This window comes from Bombus pascuorum, chromosome 11 (assembly GCF_905332965.1).
Source record: "Bombus pascuorum chromosome 11, iyBomPasc1.1, whole genome shotgun sequence".
In the NCBI taxonomy this organism is placed as follows: Eukaryota; Metazoa; Arthropoda; class Insecta; order Hymenoptera; family Apidae; genus Bombus; species Bombus pascuorum.
The window spans coordinates 531165-553887 of NC_083498.1; the positions used below are offsets into that span (position 1 = coordinate 531165).

General features: G+C 37.2%; 2 protein-coding genes across 3 annotated transcripts in view; one reads left to right on the plus strand and one right to left on the minus strand.

Annotated features, from left to right (window-relative positions):
- The window catches only part of LOC132911696 (lateral signaling target protein 2 homolog), a 179981-nt gene that overhangs the window by 118959 nt on the left and 38299 nt on the right, over positions 1-22723 (plus strand). The gene's annotated exons all lie outside the window — the stretch shown is intronic.
- The window catches only part of LOC132911702 (uncharacterized), a 39896-nt gene continuing 35179 nt past the window's right edge, over positions 18007-22723 (minus strand). Inside the window, exons 1-3 of one of the 2 annotated variants that reach the window (XM_060968548.1) lie at positions 21915-22431; positions 21144-21454; positions 18008-20629 (exon numbers count right to left, since the gene is read on the minus strand). In XM_060968548.1, the coding sequence (XP_060824531.1) occupies positions 20134-20629; positions 21144-21454; positions 21915-21953 (846 nt within the window). In that variant the 5' untranslated portion in view covers positions 21954-22431 and the 3' untranslated portion in view covers positions 18008-20133. Of the gene's footprint in view, positions 20630-21143; positions 21455-21914; positions 22432-22723 lie in introns of those variants that run through there. The other variant, XM_060968547.1, reaches the window with a different exon arrangement.

A 22723-nucleotide genomic window follows, 5' to 3' on the forward strand; every position in this document is an offset into this window, starting at 1 on the left:
TATTGTGAAAGCTTGAAGACACGAACGAAAGGGAATTGATTTTTGAATTCAAAAATATGCTCCAGCCGTGTGCATCGTAAGCATGTTACGTATTTCCCTTTATCCTTATATCCCAATTTTAAGAACGAGTAGTCGAAGCATTTTGAGATAAAACAAAATATCAAATTACGAAGAACAGGTAGGAAGCAGTGTCTTTGTCAATTCAACTGAAGTCCTAACACGATTTCTCCAAATATGTAATACTACCTTCACAGAAATCATCTAGACATACTTACATTCCATTAACGTTATCGAGAAAACATGAGTTAAACATTCCAAAAAGGAAAAGTGTAGTGCTTAAAATATACCGTAACTGATCGTCTCCGTAAAGTATACGTCACATTCCACTCCGTTGACGTCCTGAATTTAATCGAGGCCCTTTCGACTGTACGGTTATGCTATATCTATATAGTTTCTCGTTTTCTTGTTCAAAGACAGTACTAATCGGTGAAAACCATTCGGAACACACACAACGATGAAGTCTATCTTTGGTGTCTCGCCAGTTTCTACACAGGACTTTTTAGTCCTGAATATCCGATGTTCTTCTTATCTCGCAGGCTGAAGGACTAGGCTCAAGTGCACTCATTATGACTCGAAGCCATCTTTTAATGTCTACCGTGTTAATACATAAAATTCCATGTTATTTTATAAGTCCTATTTGTTGAAGTTTTTTCAAACGTCAAATTATATTAGATGGATAATTTCGAGCATCAATTTTAGCCAAATACACTCAAAATTGTCAAGTATATATCTATAAGATGCAGTAGTATGCTACGTAATAGAAATTTCACCGGAAATACTTGAGAGAACTTTGATTTAGAAAGATGCTGTTTGACGCGATAAAATTAAAGAGAAGCGTTTTATTAAAAGAAAAGTCGCTCCGACATAATCGTAGACGTGTAGTAATTTTGTACATCGATCGAAGGATTCCTTATAAAAAGGAACTCGGGCACGATATAAGGGTACTTGTCCCATCTGAGACTAGTTTTGAATTGACAATGGACCACGTTGAGAGCCTCTGAGAACTGCAAACCATGGTTCGAGGGGTGAACTTCTAGCGTGCGTCGTGATTAAAAAGTCATCGCGGCCGATGCCCTCTTCACGGCACGTTGGTCATCGTTGGGGTGCGGTACGAGGCGCATTATGTCGCGTTTCCGCCAGGAAGCAGGCGCAGTCGGGACGACAGCCTGCACCTCGTTTCCGTGCACTCTGAGAGAACGTGCCTTGCGGACACTCTGGATAAGGATAAAAATACGTAACAAGAACGCGTGCGAGTAGGACGTCACGATGGAACGATAGCTGAACGGAGGACGGAGAAAAGAGGATAAAGAGAAACCAGGAGAGAAAACGTCGGAGGAGGTGGAGGCGACGGGTACCTACGGACACGTTCGCGACACTAAAGCAGACTCTCATTTCGGGGACGAATCCGAAGCTACCCCCGCAAATGTGTCTGCACGTGCGAGAGGGTGAGTGAGCCACACGGTGTAAAGGGGGGGGGTGGAGGGCAGTCAATGTGTAGTTTGTATTCCGCTCGGCAGAAAATACTCGTTCGTTACAATGTATACGTACGGACGCACTCGCCGAAACTCGTCCTTGTCGTCGTCGTCCACGTCCTCGACCTTATCTTCCTTCTACCTGTATCCATCTCTTTATATTCATAACGATACTTTCACGCGAAAAGTACCGATGCGATGCGATGTATTAATTCGCCTCTCATCTAAGATCTTGACATATATTCCGATGCTGTTGTTATTTGGATAATTGGAGATCTCGTATATTCGACGACTACATAATTGGATTGATGTTTTTTTTTTTTTTTTTTTAGAAAGTAAACGAATACGTAGTACACGATATATTCTTTATACAAAATGTAACGGGGTATTTAGTCCTTTAGTTTCCAGAGTAAATTTGTGAATAATTTTTTTTACATTTGTCATAACGAATACTTTTACGTTATATAGACGTCATTATTGAAATGGCTTTAACAAAAATTTTAGTTTTGTTTATTGTTTCGGCCTATGGAACCTTACGATAGATAGATGCGATGTTTCTTAGTTAAATATTTTACAATCCGCATTGAAGTTTGTCGTTATACGATAGTATATTTTAAAAAGCGTTTTCATCTTTGACTCGAAGAAATCGTAGAAGAAGAGAGGTCCCCGGGTCACACAGATAGTAAAAAAGCGTCGGTGAGGAACGAAGGAGGAAATGGAGCCCGGAACGCTTCATTTAATTTTATGACAGCCTCGAAGCTGATCGCTATATCGTCATGGACGAACACGCATTATCGGATCCACCCAACTTTATTGGTACTCGTTCAAGGTAAACGCAATATCGTATTTGATATCCCGGTTTTCAACGACTCGCTGACCTAGCAGTAGTTTCGCTAATAGTCGTAATAAAAGAGTAAAGAAATCGAATAAGTAGGAAGAAAAGACAGAAAAATGAAAGAATTATAGGCTGGAGGGAATAATTTGATTGTTTATTTTCGTGCGAACGATTTAGCGAAGCGATGCGGCTAATGTTGGGGTGACAAGACAAGTGGATACTTCCCTCTCTGTACGATCGGTCGGATGAAGAGGCAATGAGGGGTCTCGTGATCATTATTGACTAGATAAGGAGCGTATACTCACTAACTTGGGTCCTAGTCGGACAGTCGAACAGAGAAAAGGTGAGATTCGTCTAAACAGGTAGGAAGATAAAGGTTTTTCTTTAGAACAAATTCTTTGAAATCTTCCCTTCTATAGTTAATTACTAGGCAAATTATCCGATCCGATGATTAATAGCAAATTTGATTTTCGAATATATAGAACGTTTGTTGAATTTTGTACATAAGGAATTCGAGCTTGGGAATCCTTAAGCTCGAATCGCAGAAATACTATACGCCTCTGGGTTATCGAAATTTTCGAAGAACGGAATAAGTTAAATAAATACGTAGCCCAGTTCTTGAACGGCAAATCTCGTGCAAAGAAGTCAAACTGGTCACGTCGAAGTAGCGTTTTATTTAGGTCAAGTATCGTCTACAGGCACTAAGCAGTCTCTTTCGTAAACCTTCGTAAGATATCGTGTTTCGTCTACGATCAGGCACCATAATCGACCATAATACCATGCCATATCAAATCAAGCCATGTTCTGAAGCAATAATAATCACGTCGAGAATTTCATTCGCCATGCGTGAGCATATGTATAAATCAGTAGCGTACTTGAAAGAACGATTAAATCCAGAACCACCGTCTCGAGAATCACGTTCGTTCAATAGGAAGCAGCTTCTTGGTCATTGGCGAGCAGCGTTCAATCCTTCATTAGACACATCTCGATAGTCAGAGATTATGATTACGATCAACAAAGTCGTCATGAGTAGCATAATATCGCAGCCTCCTCGAAGAGTACAACCGCGAGAGTGCGGATATCGTTGGGACAAGGTCTTTGTACTGTAATCGCAGGAAGACGATAATCGACGTAAATACCGCAAATCGTCGACAATCGGCGAGGGTAGTTTTCTAAGCCCACACGGGATCATGGGATCTACCTAAATCGTGATTCGCAATGGCATACCACGTGAAGAATTCGCAAAATTACTATCGCGTATTTAGTTCCAGTTCTCGGTCAATAAAACAACATCGAACTTCTCATTGTTAACCAAGCACATATATCGCGATTTTCAAAATTAACTTACTTGCAAACAACATCTAGTACGAAAGAACTTATTTTTACTCCGAGGATTATCCCATGTACATTTGTGGCATGATATACGAAATGGGACAGCTACACTCCATACATTAAACCCACTGAATCTTGTTAAACTTACAAATAGGAAAAGTAAAGCACATTTTTCCAAACGTTCTCTCTTGAATGACGTGCGTGTGCTTCGCGTCACTTTCATGCTTAAAGCAGGATTACGTATGGTCGTTCATATCCGTCTGCGTAATATACACAATGCTGCTTTCGTTGTTTGTTATCAAGAAAAAGGGATCAGTGTTTCCCACTGACGAAAATGCTGGGGTAGAGTTAGCGCTGTTAGTCACCGGCTCGTATTACTGTACTCCATTTCTACGCAAACGGTATCGATACCTAAAATACCTTCTGCATTTCGAATAACCGCGACCATGCGATTATTGCCACGATATACGAAGCGATTGTTTAAATTCCTCGTCGAATGGGACAATTATTTGATTCATCGTTCATATAATTTATAAATACCGTATCTACTATCTCTTCTACGCAAAACAATTTATTTGCACTGGTAATGTGTAATTTGTGATTTGAAAAATTTCATTAACAATATCGATTCAAGGAAGAAGCGAAACGTACTTTGTCTAAAAACTAATTTATGCAAAAAAACGAAAGAAATCGGACTGTATATTATGTGTAGAAAGTATAACTAGATTTTAAATGGTAAACGCAACGAAGCGTGGTGTCAATTACTTAACGACCCTGACCGTGGTCACCCCCGATTCGACGCGAATACCTCGTTGATATTTAAGTGATTAACGCGTGACTTTCTTTAGAAACTCTTTCGACGAGCATAGTGACCAATACGTAGACATCGATATGCCGCCTTTCAGCATCGCCGCAATGCTATTAACTGGGAGCTGCTCTCGCAATCTCTGATGTAGCTGGTACCGCTGTTGCTGCCACGCCGAGAAGCACGATGCTTTAAGTGGGTGGTACAGACGGCTCCGTGCGAGTACTTTGTACGAGCGAGCCGGAATTGGTTTAAGCCCATTATATGTGTACGTGTACGTGCACCAGGAGACGTTAAAGAGCCCCCCGTTCATAGGTTCTATGAAGCTTTCGAACCTGATCTACTTTTCTACCTGAAAATACTTTCGGTAACAAGGACGTACAAGTGGCAAAGATTAAAAGAGATTAAAAATCGAGGAACAGGGGCTAGCGTGGAACGAACGAAATTGAGCTATGACAATACAAATGCTTAGCGTAATGTACCATTATTGCGACTTTGATATCTAAATTATTAGCGTAAATGTATGCCATAACAGCTAAAGTGATACGATCGTCACTGAATAAAGCATCATGAGATACGATGTTAATATTTGTCGCGTTGGCCATGAGTTGCAATAGCCGAATATTAAATTGATAGGCTAATTCGCAACGAATCTAGATAGATACATATTATAATATGATACATGTCATCTGCTATAACGTGTGTATTATCTCATGCCCATAATGTCATTTCACGAAGATATTCAGGAAGAATGAAAGATATAAATTGCGTTTTTCTCGAATTTAGAATTTTAATGCCTAAAAGTCATATAAGTAGGTAGGACGAGGAGTTTGTTGATTTGAATAGGAAAATTCGATGCATTTGGAAATCTAATCACGTGGTACCACGGTGAGCTGCACCCTCGCAATGTTCAATCTACGTTGTTCATTACCGGAGGGATTGCAAATCCAAAGTGCGTGTACACGAGACTACATGAGGCACGTGTACCGGCAAGTAGGTGCGCGTTCCCAAAGTCAAGAGTGGTGGAAGCCAATGTCGCATTATCGTATGGAAGACAGTGCATAAAGTGAAGCAAGAGCGTTCGTCAACGGTGCAATATACATGGTCGAACGAACAGTGTACACGATCAATGAAACCTATGGTTACGCGTGGGATCACGTATGTTGTCCCGTCGTGCTACAACCAGAAAGCAAAGGGGGAAAGGGTGACGACGTTTACTGGTCGCATCGAATTACAAGTCCCTTAGGTAATGGTGCGTACGTTATTCAATACCCAGTACTCGGCATTCTATGTGTGCGGCAACATAAAGAATGGAATTTCTTCGCGTGATAAAGCGTTTATGCAATTATGAAATCGATCGTATACTCGGAAAGATTATCGTTGCTCGGCTCTGTTCGCTCGTCCGTGATTTCGTATTATCGGAAGGAAAAGCGTCTCTGAACCGTGGAAATCGAGACTTAATATAACACGAAAGAAGAATTTGTATGCTAAAATCATTTGGAAGATTTGAATATTTCTATGTAGATGGTATGCAAACAGAATCGAGTACTTAAAAAACATGCGTTTGTATTAAAATGAATGGAAATGACATTACTAACACAGATTCGTTACGTCGAAATGAATGATGGCTTTCTACAATAAGCTTTATACAGAGTATTTTACAGGTCTTCATGTAAACTTTGTTATCGAAGTTTGGAATTATAAATAATGTGAAAATAAATACGAAATAAGAGTTATCCAAAGGATTTGTTAAAAGATTGTAATAAAAATATGGAACAATGATTTTAGTCGGAATACATAATAAAATAAATAAATAACATTTACGATATTAATATAGAAAAAGGTATAGGAAAGGAAGAAATAAATTTATTAGCTTTAATTAGATATCCACGTATATACAGTACTATTTAATTTTATTCGATATATCAACCTGTTGTTTAATTTACTTTATTACATGTAATTGAATAAATCAAAAGGAAACACACCCACCTACTTTTTATTTGACTGTATTAAACAGTAAATCTCTTATCGTTTCCATCATATTTCATATTTTTGTTACGATTTTTTAATAATAATATGTTTATCTGACGTTTCATTTATTTTTATTAATTACTTTTTATGTACTATTTTTCCATCTATCGCTCTATGATAGAATATCAATTTCAAAAAAGTAATATTTAAAAATGTTTATTGAAATATGATCGTGCCTGAAAAATATTATATATATTTCAATACTTTTATTAAATACATTCGGTTAAATATTTATCGCGGCATTAAAATTTTATTTTTTCTTCCCGTTTATACGTAATAATAGCTTGAATTTTTATTTCATTGCCTATTAAAGGAGGATGTTTGTCGAATATTTTAACAAAATTTCCGAGATTGAAGAATGTTCGGTTTCTGACGCGTGTAAGTAAGTATGTATTTGAGCCTCCTACGCGGAAGGCATAAATGTGTCGGCAGAACATTACGCCAGAAGATTGGAAGTACGGGTGGTTTCATCTTTCGCGATAAAGCATAAATCACTGAAGCTGGGCGATGCGAGTAGTACACGATCCAATTAGTTGGATAAAGGAAAAGCGAAAATAAGAACTTACGATGTGATCAGAGGAAAGAAAATTTATTTTATATCAGGGAATTATAAACGATAGTAATAACTGTTTATGTAATGGTTTGTCGAGAATCCTTTATGAAATACCGTTAAATTATAATCTAAGATGCAGGCAACGCACACGAACCGGTATCACGATGTACATATTTGTTTGATACACAAATATTCGTATCACGAGTATGGTTCCATTTATAGAAGTGGTAATATCTTTTTGCGGTAATAAAATATTGACTTACCTTTAAATACACATCAAATATTAAACTTGTACGGTAATAGTAATAGCAGTAGTAGTAGCACAATATTTACACGAGAAGTTGTCGTTTTCTACAACCTCGAAATATTCCTGTTCTCGGATTTGAAACTGTTTACGTTTTGATAAAATGAGTAAAATGCATATCGTTATAAAAAAGACGTATTGAATATTACGTATGATAATTAGCTCTTGCAAGATTTGTAAATTGTTTTTTTAAATATATTTGAAACTTTTATCCAAGGTTACACAATGACAAAGAACAGTTTAGTTTGGCTAATGAAAGCCGTGTTAAACACAACGATACGTGTTGTAAACCGTCTAAGGGATAAAAGACAGAAAAACTAATTCATAGTGAAAAGGGTTGAAACAGGCATCCGTGTTTCAGCAGCAGCCAGGACGGGATATACTTAACCTTGCCGCGGCGTATTCAGGAATTGAATTTCCACATGAGACTGCGATGCATCATGCGGTTGACGGTGTTTCAGGCAACCCACGCGTCAATGAGAACGTCGACGCGGCCCCGCAGACGGAAATTACCAACGAGGAAATTCTTAGTTTTGAAACGAGAATATGAACCGTGTAACGGAAGATTTTTATTCGTTTAAACGGCGGCACTATTCCGTTGGCCAAGCGAAAAAGAATTTCAGGTCGGCGAATATGTAGGAGCACCACGGTCGAATCGTTACCGTGACACGACGAAATTGTATTCCAACGTCGACCTGAATTAACTTCCCCTCAAGTCCCAGTACTTCGTTGGGATAATTGCTCGGGCTATTAAGAAGTCAGCGACAATTACGTCGATCCAGCGGTACTGCAAACCCGAGCAAGCTCTGTCCGGACGCCTAACGTTGCATTAGCATAATTAAATCGTGAGCACCGTGATTGGCCATTGTAAAACTGTTCTTCTTTTCCTTTTTCGCCGACGAACTCGTTACAGTCGATATAATTCAGTGTACAGTTAAACTGTAATCCCTATCAAGCTTGTGGCCCTGAACGCTAAATTCAAGGTTGAAAGAATGTCGAGGATATTGGAGCATCCGCAGTACTACAATTTTATCAGTTGAAAGTAATGATTATGGTAATTATAGACACACACGACGTCCAATAACTACCATTCCAGAGATACTCGATAATCTTATTATCTTGTACGTTCATGATTAAAAATAGTTTTGCAAAGTATTATGGTATTTCAAGATTTACTCTATACAAGATGGGTCAATATGAAATGATCTATCGTTATTTATTCGTTTGATCGAATTAATAGAAAGACACGAGTTTAAATAGAAGAACATGTTTACATTTAAAATTTGAAAAAAGGAGTTCGTTTGAAATGGACAAGGTGTGATGCACACCATCGACTGAAATATCTAGATCGTCAGAATGTTATTTGTAGTAAGAGCAGAGGGTATTGATTAACATTTACGACAAGCAAAGACGGATTTACAAGTCTTTCGGGTTAGGTTTATTTTCAACCCACGCTACGTCGATTTCCCAATGAATAAGAGGTCACGAAACCTTTCCGCCCCGCAAAATGTATAACGGTCGCTTTAGAATCGTAGAAGCTTTCTTCTCGAAGCTCGTATAAAGTCGCGATTCCCGGCACGTATCCCTTCGGAGAGTTCGCGTCGAGCTTGTAAAGTCCTAATGACGACAGTCGACTGTCAAAAGGAAAAAAGAAGAAAAAAGTATCGGATTCACCAGGGGAAGACTTTAGTAAAGCCGAACGAGTTTCGCATAATTCTTCAACAATGCGTCATTCGTGGGAATAAAATTTTTACCAACAGGAAATTTCAATTCAATATCCACCCTTCCACAAAGTACAAAATACGTAACGCACAATCAAAATTGAAGTTGGAGTAAATAATAAATGCTTTTACGCTTTTAACAGCTTTCAAACTCAACTTCAAAAAAGTTATATTAATACCCCGATAATTCATAAACTTCAATAACAAAGTTACAACAATTTTATTACTATAAATACCTTTTGCCATAGAGACGTTCCTCCATTTCTTCATTTTTCTTTCTCTCTAATATCGTTTCTAACGATTAAATATTGGACAAAATTTATGGCACGTTATCTGCGTGCTAACTACAAAGTTTGGGAAAACGACATTTCACATGTACCACCCTAATGTAACTTTACTTCGCAAGTATGTACTGTTATATCGCCAAAGCTCTGCTTCCCATCCCATACATTTTCGCTCCAGCACTGTACTTATTACAGTTTTTAACGAACGTTAATCCAATTGTACGATATTACAACTTTCGAAAGTGTTAAAAGGTTTAAAATTTACGGGAATAGAATCAATGCTAATTCTCCACGTTTCCCTTAGAAAATATTTGTAACTCTTTTATTTGTTTTATCTCTTTCATACATACATACGAAGTATATCTTATTATAACCGAAGGATTAAACGAATTTTCTAATTTTCCCCCTTTACCTCTGCATCGTGAGGTCTTCTTTTTCATGAATTGATGATTTCATAATGATTTCCTTTTTTCGTGCAAATAGGGTAGAAGATACGTAATAAAATAAAAAATAAAAATAAATCTAAAAAAGCTAACCAATTTTTTACAAACAAATTTCGCTTTCCGATTCATTTCACAGTCAAGTCGAAATTCTAAAGTAGAAATTATAGGATCAAAATCATTGTATTTAATACTGAGAAAAAGATCAATAGGCTTTGTATAGAACTCTAATGAAGCAATCAAGATCATCGTTTCATTCGTTTCTTGCAATCACTATCAATTGTGTTCAGCATTTCGGCCAGGAAGTCTTGCTTTTGTAAGTATACGTCTTCATCACGCATCCAAGATTATACATATGTATGTACGCGCGGGGAATCCCCCTTTAAAAGTAACGAACAATGCCGATGCTGCCATTAAAATGCCGGCAAAAGCAGTGGAAGACCTTTTGTGCAAAATCAAATTTTCTGCATACGATCTGTATAATTTTACAATGCACTATTCGATAACTTTCCATTCTGAACGTACAGTTGTTTGCTTTTGAAATTATGAAATAAAGCGAATAGTACCGAATATCGACGTTCGAATAAATACAAACTTTTATTATATTTTTAAAATTTTCTATAACGTTGTATGAACCATAGACTATACATTTGACTTAATCGTAAAATTGTATGCTGTTCGATTATATTTACGGAAATTTTGTTAAGAGTTAAGAATTCCTACTTAAACATGCTAATTAAAGATATTAAAAATAAAAGGTACAAAAGCAACACCGCATTTATAAATTTAAATCAAATTACCTACCTCTTAATAAAACATATATCTAGTTATTTATAATTTACAACGATGCAGTTTCTTTATGTTTAAATAAATGCGAAACATTATGGAATAATCTTTTCCGTGTATACCAACGCATAGAGGTATATCGAATTTTCGTAGATGAAAGGAGTTTCGAGAAGATAAAACGAAAAAACGTTGGCGGCTATGAGCGGTTCGATCAAATGCCATCGATTACATAAAAAAGGATACAGGAAGGAAGGGACAGATAGATACGTAACATAGTAAAAGAGAGAGAAGGAACTGTTCGGTTCCCTCTCGAGAATTCGAGCGGAAGATCTCGTTAGATGGGTTTTGCCTCGTCCCTGTCGGCCAGAGTTTCGCGAATGAAACGAAATGGCGCAAATTTTCGCGAGAGTGCACGTACTACCGTAGGAGAGTCTCCGGTAAACTGGCCAGCCAAGTACCACGCACTGGATACGTCGTAGTCTGGCTTGAAAATGACAATACACGTCCCCCTTTCGGTTTAATTAAAGGCGTGTTTCGCCCGAAATGCAGCTATTCCTGCACGCTTCGACCCATACTCCCTTGGTAGGTATCCTTCTATTCGTTTCACGGCCATGCTACTACGGCACACGTCTCTATACGGCCACGCGAAACGTACGTTGCTTAATGGAGCGCCGCGTCTGCCACCCTGTAATGGCACGACACTTTGCACTTGCGCCACTGGGACGCTAAATAGCGCTATCGCCGAGGGTAGAGGTCCGCTAGCCAAATAGCTAGGTTGGTATAGTTGGTTAAAGGGAAGGACTGACCTGTCAGACGAATATCAAGTTAACTGTCTGTGTACGCCTATGTTACGACTATTCATGCACGAATATTATGAGTATTTCATTTTACCTTCCATCCGGGAATAACAGACTGTCGAATCCTAAATGAACCGATTGTTAAGTCAACTCTAACACGAAAATTGTAAGATTCTACCGATGATTACCTTCTTACTTCGATCGATTATGCGACTAGGTATTGGAGGTAGAAAGATATTTTATTTCAACATTTTCACACAAATAAAATTGAATTGTTTGTATCAGCCTAGGAGAAAAATATGTACTAATCGAAGTAGAACAATTTTTTTTTTTCCAATATGGTAGTTTGTTGATCAATTTCAACGAAACAGGCGTTGTTTAATTTCGTAACAGAGAAAGATTGAATTAAACACCTCTGGTTAAATTAAATGTTTGAAGCGTTTCCGCAGTTGAGCAATAAAAACTGTGAACCAAGCATCTGTGCATGTATTTACTCTGACGTTCGTTGTGAAAATAACGCATATAGGGAACAAATATCATATTAGCAAATTACTATCTCGTGGAAAAATAATACATCTAATGACGATAATCTATTTCTGAAATATCTTTCATTTCAATGCAAAGTTCTATCGCATATACTACGATAGGAATCACGAAATAGCTAATTTCTGGAAATTACCTTTTTAAAGTTGAATTACAAATTCTTTCAGACAATAGAGCAAAATGCGACAAATTCCAGTGCGACATTTTTGCATAAAGGCGCGAAAAGTAAGAGACTAGAGAAGAAAATGAAAAGAACGAAAGAATACGGACTGTAAGGCAAGGAAGCAGCTGAAGGCCGAGAGGGAAAGAGAGAGGCACGAACCACTTGGCTCCATTCAAAGGGGGAATCACTGCCGCCGAGTCTGTGGGATACGGTGATGAGGTTATTCCGTCCTCCTTCCCTCAGGAAATGACGTCACATCTCGACGTAATAAACACAAATATAAGTGGTTCCTGTGCTGTGTTCCGACGGCAAAATAACGTAGGCCGACATGATCGAATCGCGTACGTCGGAAGAGGAAATTTGGAGAGGGTGTCGGCGCTCTTGGTGCTTCCACGAATAAATTAGCGACGACGTTTGCCTTCCAGCGTTCCAGCGCCTTCCCTACAAAGCCATAACATCGCGATCGATCGATGTCGTCTCCTCGCATTCGATTGATAAGAACATCGTGCTTACGTGTTGGCACGCAAAACGACTATATCCGAGTTTATGCACCTTTGAGTCTAGAATTCCAACGCTCTTATCGAAATTAACTCGTGAAATTCGAATAACGATGCGACGAAGTAATTGCATTAATAACACACGTATCGTAATTGAAATTTCATCAATTTCTCGAATGTATGTTTCCATTCATTGCAGTTAGATACGCGTGAAAAACAACATCGTTGAAATTTATGGCTGTAATAAAAATTTAATCTATTAACCCAATGAGAAAACTATCAAGGATCTGAAAAAGATTAAACCGAAGTAATTTGACGGTACTGGAGGAACAAGCGCGAATTAGGATTTCAAACAGAAAAGAATTAACGAGGCCATTTGTTTCGCGGATTTTGCGAGAACGCGATAAGTGACCAGCACACGATTGTCGACGACAATTTTCATCGCGAGCCTCGTAGAAACTCGTTTACGACGGCATGCAGCTCCTTGGACCGCGAGACATCTTAAGAATCGTAGCCCGATTTCACGCGAGAACAATGCCGGGGCCACTTTCTTCCACTCGGTCTCTCTTTCTCTATTAAGTCGGCTCCGTGAAAACGCAGACTAATTTCTCGTCTCGCCCCGCGTCACGACGTTTCTGAAGAGTCCACGGCGGAGTGGCCCGCAACCGGGAGGGTTACGAGTCAGAAGGTTGAAGAGGCATTCGTACAAAGAGCAAAGGAGTGTGCAACAATTATAAACACCGTGGCAATTACGGTGGCATGGGTGCGTGCACTTCCTTCCACGTCTTTCTCGCTCTCTTCCCTCCATTCTCGTCTTTCTCTCGAATTGCGCCAACCGCGGAAGAAACCGGTGCCTCTTCACCTCAACCACACCACCCCAGCTGCTTTCACCGTACCACCTTTTACTCGCTTGTAATTGAGCTAGAATCATACAACGAAGAGAAGGAACTCGGCTAGAAATGAGTGGCTACTCGAACGCGTCACGTGTGCGATCTCGAGATGCTTTTCATTCTCCATTGCCAACTGCTCCACGATTTCCAACCATAGAATACCAAAAGTGCCATCGTCATACGTCATATGTAAAACGGTCTCATTTCCTTATATGTGAAATTTAAGATCAGATACGAGAAATAATATAGCTTCGCGCTGTACAAAAATGCGTGTTACGTAGAGTTTAAAAAATATTACGCGATCATTTCTAATTATTTTTAACAACTTTTCATTAATTCGCTTGCAATATTTTTTTACTACTCAGAACTATTTTACCTTTAGGAATTTTCTATACATCGTTATGGTCCGTCAAAAATGTGAAGACTTTAACACGTCCATTCACGTTCCTGTTGTTAGTGATCCAACAAAATATTTTGAATAATATTTTTTTTTTTACAGGTGAAACAATATCTTTTCTCCGCGCGAATGCGTTTACTGACATTTTGAAGCTGACACGGATCGCCGGATAGAGACAGATCACCGGATGCGGATAATCGTGTTCTGCGTTGATATGGAAGTTAATGGACAAGCCCGGGAAAACAAAACGCGCGACACCAAAAACAAATCGACGCTCGCTCCCCTGAGCTTCGTGAATCAAAGAGTATCGATGTTAACCAATCAAAATTTCAATAGATACTATTTTTCTCACCAAATGATATCGGCTCGGGTGCCTGTACGTTGATTGAAACTATTCATTCATGAATCGCGTCAGGTATCTCGAATATTTGACAACGCTTCTTTTCATGACAGAAAGCGCTAAAGAAAGTACTTGGTATTTACTCTATTTTACAGTGGATTAATATCGATCTACATTTCTTCGTTATCTGTTTAAATTGTTTCTCTACATTGTTTACGAAATATAACGCGACATATCGAGGACCAAGAAATTGCGTCACATGGCATTCGCAAGATTGATTATTTATTCATATAACAATATAATAGTATTATTATATTACATAAATCATGTTGTTACGCTATTACTACTATCGATTACTGTATCGACTATGTTTACTAATGGTCTTTGTTTGCAAAGTAACATTGGTTAATTATGTCAATTAATATGAAATTCTGGTCAATAGATAATATTATAATACATATAACGATTGGTTACGCTAAACATTGCTCGTGTTTAAACTTTCCTAAACCGAAGGAATGGATATTATTACACGTTATTACATATAATATTGAACAATAAAAAGATACGATTTACAAATTTATCAAAGTTTGAAGATTTGCTTGAAAGCTCATTAAGGTTTTATTCAAGTTGTTTAAGTAGATAGTAACATATCAACAGATTCAGTTTCAGTAATGAACAATATGACATTAAGTAGATTCACTTTGTACAAATGCTCATAAATCTTCAAAACGTCACGATATCGCGACTTCCGTTCAATCAGTAGTATGTTTATGAGCGTAGTTGCAGGATACTAGAATGCGCGACGCCTACGATACAGGATAATCCAGTACCTAAGACGTAAAACCTGTTTTCCAACGAATCATTTAACATTTAACCGTAGACATAGAAATCACCAGCTAGTTTGAAGCAAAGCAACTAATTGCAACGCGTGTTTCTACCATTTTCCATCTACCGATTTCCACCATCAAAACCCAGCACTATATATCTTACTGTGATACCTACCTGGACATGATCAAACGCTATAATAAATACTTCTACACTTTTTAAATTTATATCAGGTGTTACGCCACGAGAGGCTTAGTATAGATCGTATTTCTAACCGTCGCTCGCGGTCTTACAGTGTCGCAGACTGATCGTCTTATCTGCCTGACGGAAACTATACAATGTATCGACGAGCGCATAGCTGTCACCAAGCAGCGAGTTCCAGAAACGTCGATTTTGGTCCGTTATTTCATGCACACAAAGAAGGTGGCATACGTGATCATAGGCGCGAACGGTGGCGTGATCCGAGCGTAGTGGGGGTCGTTTCCCCGAGAAGACAAAGAAATGATCGAAGGGCAATCAGTCTCATTGGAAGATTCAAACGACATACATCGAGAGGTCTGACGATTGAAATTAAAATCGCTTAGTCTAACGAATTCATCGAGAGATATCGTAAAGTCGGGTTGAATTTCTGCAACACATTAACTGTATTCATTGCTAAATAATTTGTGACGCTTTTATTATTATATAATTTATTGTTAAAAATACAAGTTATATTAACCTGTTAATACAATGTTAAATTCATTGAACTACCTCTGTTATCTTAACCGAAACAGGGGAACGACTAATTCGCGTGTGAGAATACATGAGTGAGAAGTAATAAATCATTTCAATAATTTCAAAAATATTCTGTCTATAATTGTATACTAATGTTTGGTAGAGAAAGTTAGATGTTTGATTCATGCCAGATTTTCATCTCTTTACTTTTTTTTTTAGAAAATGTGACTCGTTTGAACAAATTCTGACCAATGTCCGTTTAAAATTACATGGAGAAAGTGTAGAAAATGGAAATATTGACAGATCCTTAGTGGCAGAAAAAGGTTTGTGGATTCAGGGTCATTCTTATTCCCAAATGGGTTTCCTTCGACGTTTGTCGGACGAATGGATTCTGTAGTGCGTAGTAAGTTTTTGTACTTAGTTTAGCTGTAGGAAATTTTGGAAACAAATAGTTCTCGAACGACATAGATATTTATCCCACAACTTCTCTTCAAAATATTTCAGTCAAAATTTAATCTACAGCAAAAATGTATTAATCCCTCGCAATTCGTTCAACTTATCCACAGTGGTCCTATATTTTAGAAAAATAATTGTTATTAAAAATCTGATTTACAAAAATCTGAAGATTCCATTCTAAATAATATTTTATGTCTTACAACTAATATTACGATATTTTTCATTTAGCTTTTTGTGAAATTTATACTTAAAGATAATGCTTAAAAAACAAACAACCGGAATGGAAGCCTTTGACAGTAGTAACGCAATTTTTAAAATTAAACCGAAAGGTTGTCAAAGAAAAGAAGATAAAAACAAGTAAAAAAATGTATCGATAGCGTAGCATGAAACATGAAAGAAGATAGCGTTTAATAATATCGTTCTTTGCCATCTCGCGTTCCGCTGCAAAACATAGCGTTAATGCGGTCTCCTCTTTTTCCGAGCCTCCATCTTGCGCCTTCATCTCGTTTTCTTCCTACCCCGTCACGGAGAAAAGATCTCAACGTATTTCTCATATTTTATTCCTACAAGCTCGCTGCTTTTTATTGCGGTTCGACTGAACTGCGGTTCATGTTAGACTGAGCACCCCGCAGTTTCAGCCGTGCTTGCCAACCTTTGAAGGGTCTCGAAAAAATTCCAAAGATTACCAGAACGGAAAGAAATGCAAAGAAATTCGCGCATCACGACTGGAAATAATGACGAACAAGCCATTTCGTTTGTCCTACATTCTGATGTAGTTGTTCTTGCGAATAAAAGAAAGAACAGGGAAAAAGAGAAAACACGAAAGAAAATTTGGACCGTGTACGATATTTGCCAAAACGCAAAAGATTACCCGTTTTTCCCCTGTTATCCTACGTAAACGTAAATTCCGACTTTTCCGCCGAGCCCGTAAATCCACGTTTTTCTTTAGCATCGGTGTAATATTTCTTTTGAAATCTCCGACAACTCTTGTACAATACGCAATATGCGATACGAGAAAGTTCATCGAGTCTACTCGTTCTATACAAACGCTTCCCTTTGAAATTGTAAAGGGAAAATAGCGAAGAGAAGGAATAAAATGGTTAGAAATATGAACAATGCGAAGATGAAATAAAAAGGATAAGATAAAGTAACAATATTATCTCGTTCGTCGCGATGCTACTGTAGGATTAACTAGATGATTCACAAAAATATTTGAATAGTTTTGCGATCTGTGCAAAATCTGTTCTTGCACTAAATGTCTCGCAACTTCTACGTACATTTTTAGATTTGTTTCACAGTTTTGATTTGTTACATTATGTATATATACATAATGTATATTGCATGAAACATTTTGAAATTTCAGTGGCATTCGGCCATCATTATTATTATTATATAGGAAAATTTTGAAACAAATCTAAAAATGTACGTAGAAGTTATATATAAATAATAATTATATATATATATATATAATAATATAATATAAAATATAATATAAATAATAATAATAAAATATAATAATAAAATAATATATATATGTATATATATATAAGATGTGTACAAGTATTTCCAATACTTTCATAACCTTGTCTAACCTTCCATTCTTGAATATTACACATCAAGAATATTCTTCAATTGTGTCAGATGGTTTTAGAGTCTCTTTCTTTAAGTTCAATTCTTTAAGTGAAGATAAGTTTCCGAGAAGCTTAGGAAGTGAAAAGTGAAAACCAGTTGCGACAACCAATGCGTTAACTTCACTTGGAATATAGATATAGTCTGAACCAGTTGTTGGAATTACCCTACATAACATCTTTTCCTTGGGATAAAATTCCAAACGTGTTGGCAAACATTGTTAGTGTGATCACGGAGTACCTGTCATAAAAAAAAAAAAAAAACTAATTTCGCCCGAAAAGTTTGTTACGTTTTTACATAAAGCAAGAGGAATAAGTAAATTTTTACGTGTGATACTCTATATTTCGCTCGATATTAAAAAAGTGAAACGAATACGTATAAGTAACTTGTTTAAAAGCGCGAACTTGGAAGGATCAAAAAGGAAAACGTATTGGCTCGAACATATCGACTAATTATAAGAGTCTCCAAGTACCTGGATGCTCTATTAGTAAAGCTATTACTGCCAACCGATCTCCTTTGGTAAAGCTCGAAGAAGCTAATGGAAACTGCCATCCTGAAAATACAATTTTCAGACAATCTGGTTTCCTAGCGGACGGACGGCAATCAAGCACCACTTAAGCCCTCGTCGTTCGTTTTATGATCCCGCAACAAGTATACTGAAGATGGGAAAATTAAACGACCTCTGAAAATGTCCGTAACTGCAATGTTTATGATGTATTTATTTATACGCATCCTGATTCAAATTCCTCAATGTGTATATACTCGCGAGATCCATATCCGAGTGCAATAGAGATCGATGTGCTTAGTAAAATATCCTTTTCGCGGAAAATGATTCATTAAAATATATATGGTACGTAATAATTTTATAGATGTGTAAATCTGTCGTTATTAGAGTTATTATAATTTTATAACGAATCTTCGACTTGTTTACAAGTGCAAATCCTATATACGTAAAAGTGCGCTTGATGTTATGAAGAAACCCAAATAGAGTTTCGATTGATTGAATTTTAAATTGCGATGTTAACAGAATTTAATCGAATATCCGATTTAATAATTATTTACTTTAAAGAAACATTTCGTTCTATAAATCTTATTTAAATACGTTTTCCGCTGAGCATTAATACGAGTATATCGGTTTTAGACATTTTAATCAGGTAAAAATTTATGAGATGTAATAAGCAATGTTAATATTTGGAAACATACAGATTTTCTATTAAATTTTACTTTCCAAATTATATATTTCCTCTCTTGTACCATGTTTTCTCCAATCTTCTCATGTAATGATCGTCGTAAAATTTTTGTCGATCGAACGACAAGTTCTTATTCGAAGTAACATGGGGTGCACGAGACCAAAAAGGTTTATTAGCATGTACCTATCTGATGGACGTATTCCGAACAAGAGCAATAGTGGTCTAGACTGGTACATGGCTTTCATCAATGAAATCAAGTTAGTAGTATCTAGAGAGGTTTCCGGAGAGACAGGAAGGTGTAATGAGAGTAGTTTAGTGCTTAATCGGGGTTTCTCGAGCGGCTTCTCGAACTACTCCAATTAACTTCGCGCCAAGCCCGATTGCCGCTAGATTCAAGGGTAAATCCGCATGATATTGATTAAATTTAGAATGAGCTATGAAGGAAGTGCTCTAAAGTTTTCTTTAATACCGGTATCCGAAGTGTCGTTTGGATAATTAATCAGTGCGATATCAACGAAGGGCAAACTTCGCGACTTCGATTTAGTTCAACTTGGTGTTTGTGGTTTAAGCGGTATCAGTGAATGAAAGCAGATTAATTCAAGTAAAATTGAATCTATGAATTGAAAATTATACCGAGTTGGATAATGTGCGGTATTTGCGATTAAACGTTCCGTTAACGACGTGTAAACTATTAATTAACTTCACTGCCGTTTATATATACATTACCGGACTCCACTGCTGAGCAAAAGTTATTTCCAATGCCGAATATGAAGGTAACGAATAAATCAAAATTATTTATCAGATAGTTCCTATTCAGACTTTCAGATAAAAGATTGTCAAGAAAAAATCTTTGATTCTGATAATATTTCGATACTTATCAACATTTTTCATCTCTTCCGCATTCATTCTCCATATTCCACTATCTTTTCTTCATATTTCTTTTCCGGTTTCGAACAATTCTCGCGCGGTCCTATGTCACACAAGTACTAACAATAAGACGTCTACGAGATAATCTAAGGGTCCAACAGGTAAAAATTTGTCCTAAGCGAGAGGAAAATGTTTATCCGCATTATCTTCGAGCGTAGGTGGGCAGCTCTTCGCGTTCCAACTTATAACTACCAAAAGGTTTGTTGTTGTGTATATTGTTTACGGCCATGTGCGCGTACACGCGAGGGTTTCGTGCTCCGGACACGTATCGCCCGTATCGAGACAGGACAAGGGCTAAAACAGGATTGGGCGGTGGATGTAGCTCGCTGTTGTAACTATCATCGTTCAGAACCCCGCTCAGGAAGTGATCGAGGGTTTTGATGGCCGTCGTTATGTCTTGCGAATTACGATGGGGATTCGTTGTCTGAGCCTTCCCACGATAGGGCGGCAATCCTGCATGATCCGAATCGTCCGTTAAGTACTCATCGAGTTCTTCTACAACTTGATACGACGATCGCCGTGGAACGTGCGGATGATATTCGACCTCGGCCAGCAGCCTTGTTCCGTTGTTTGACCTCAATGATTTACCTGCCCTCGTTATTGCTTTTGTTCCAGAACTTCCCTCTTCGTTCGTTGATCTTAAAATGCAAATATTCGACGCGTTATCGAGGGTCGACATAGGGCGTATCTCGATTATCACCAGTGATTTATGATAATATCAACCCCTTGCGTTCTAATATCGAGTTACACTCGTGACGCGGCTTATGGTCCTAATTTAACAGTGACAGGTCCTATTCGTGACAGTATCCACTTTCAACTGTACTTTTCCCTTCGATTCCTCGGTAAAAATCACTAAATACAAATTATTAATTGTACAAACGTTTGTTTGACCTCCTGCCTAAATATCTGTTTCGTTTCTACAAATTATCATTTTAAGATTATCTATCTTTTCCTTGTGATTACCTAGTAGAAAATGAACAAACGAAAACTAAATGAACGACGATCGAATATTAAATAAACGAGAACGTTTCTCCGACAATTTCAATACTGTAAATAATTGCGAACGAGTCTAATGAAAGGAATAGCAGTGTATTATAACAGTAGAGCGCTAGATATGCTTTTCAATTGTACACTTCAAAAGTGCATTCTTACCTTTGCTTATCATTGATTGATTTCATCGTCTGATCTTTGAATGGTAACTTGAGATCGATCAATAGAGGTTTCAGGTATGAATACCCAGCCTGTGTTTGTCTTTCGGTAAAACCTCTACCTGCAGCCCCGACATCTTCTAACCCATTGTCCAAAGCTTGTTTAGCGAAAACAACATGTTGAGAAAGTTTTGGAGACACAACGTTTGTACTTGGAAGATAACTAAAGGCTGGTGGCTGTAAATTTGTTACTGGTTGGATATCCCGAGATACTTCTGTTATCAATGCACCACTGGCTGAACAGGCAAGCGTTACCTGAATTGGACAGTTTTCAGTTTTCATTCAATTATTATCGTGCCACTTTTCACGCCTCTAAATTTTTCGAAATAGTACCGTCACCGTGTTCGTGTTTGAATAGCGAATTAAACCGATGAAAGTTAATATTTGTCGCAACTTTAATGTTATCGTTTAAAAATTACATTTTGTCAGCCGCGTTTTAGGAACAAACATAAAATATAAATCTATTTAATATAAAAAGTAAATGAAATATTAGTAGGCAATTAATTCACTTATTCCAAACTTGATATGTGTATTACGTTTGTCACTGTTATTAAGTTAATTAAATATCAGTTTCTATTCTATCGTTTCAGTATTGATTTTATTGTATATAAACGATCTGATCTGATAATCTTCCTGAAGACGTGAATGATATTAAAGTTACATAAAGTTTTACCAAATTAAAAGAGTATGAAAAAAAAAAAGAGTACAATTTTACCAAGTAAAAGGCAAAAATATCTGCGACACTGACTAACATTCTGGAGGGTTTTTGAAGGAACTAAAACGGCAGTACGCACTGGGAGTGCTTTTTATATCCTATAGCACCACCTGCCTTAAGAGCGAAGTCTTGTCCGTCGCAGGAAATGTATACACCGTGTAAGTACGTATCTATTTACATACTAAAAGATTTTTCGACTTTCTCCTCCTTTTTTATGCGGTGAAATCTCTAATTGCCCTTCATTGCGATTCTGTACGAGATCTTTTGAATCATGCCCAGCCATTGTGTGTATATACAATATCAGACAATATTTTTTGTGAGAGATATTACATATATATGCAAAGGTAAATCTACTACTGGTGGATATATCGACATCTGAGAAATCCTACGCATTAAAAATTTTATACTTTTATACTACGTGTTTGTTGTGCAGAATTCTTTTTTCTAGGTATACGTACTACGTACAGAGTATCAAAAAATAATAAATGATATGTTAGATTCATTCTTATTGTAAATGATGCAATGTTATATCATATCTTTAATTAAAGATATTTTTTCGGTATTACAAAGAATATTCAGTTTTTTCATTATTTATGGAGTGATAACAGAATAAACAGAATATTATTTGTCATTACAGTCATAATACGTAAAAATAATAATAACATTATAATAAAACAAAAATGATGAAAGAAACCTGAAGATACTCGTATAGGCGATGTAGGAGCACAGAGTACAGGAACATTGTTTATTTTCATGATACTATAGAGTGCGCTGTATGACGGTTCCAGCTCTTCGTGTCGGTAATCCTA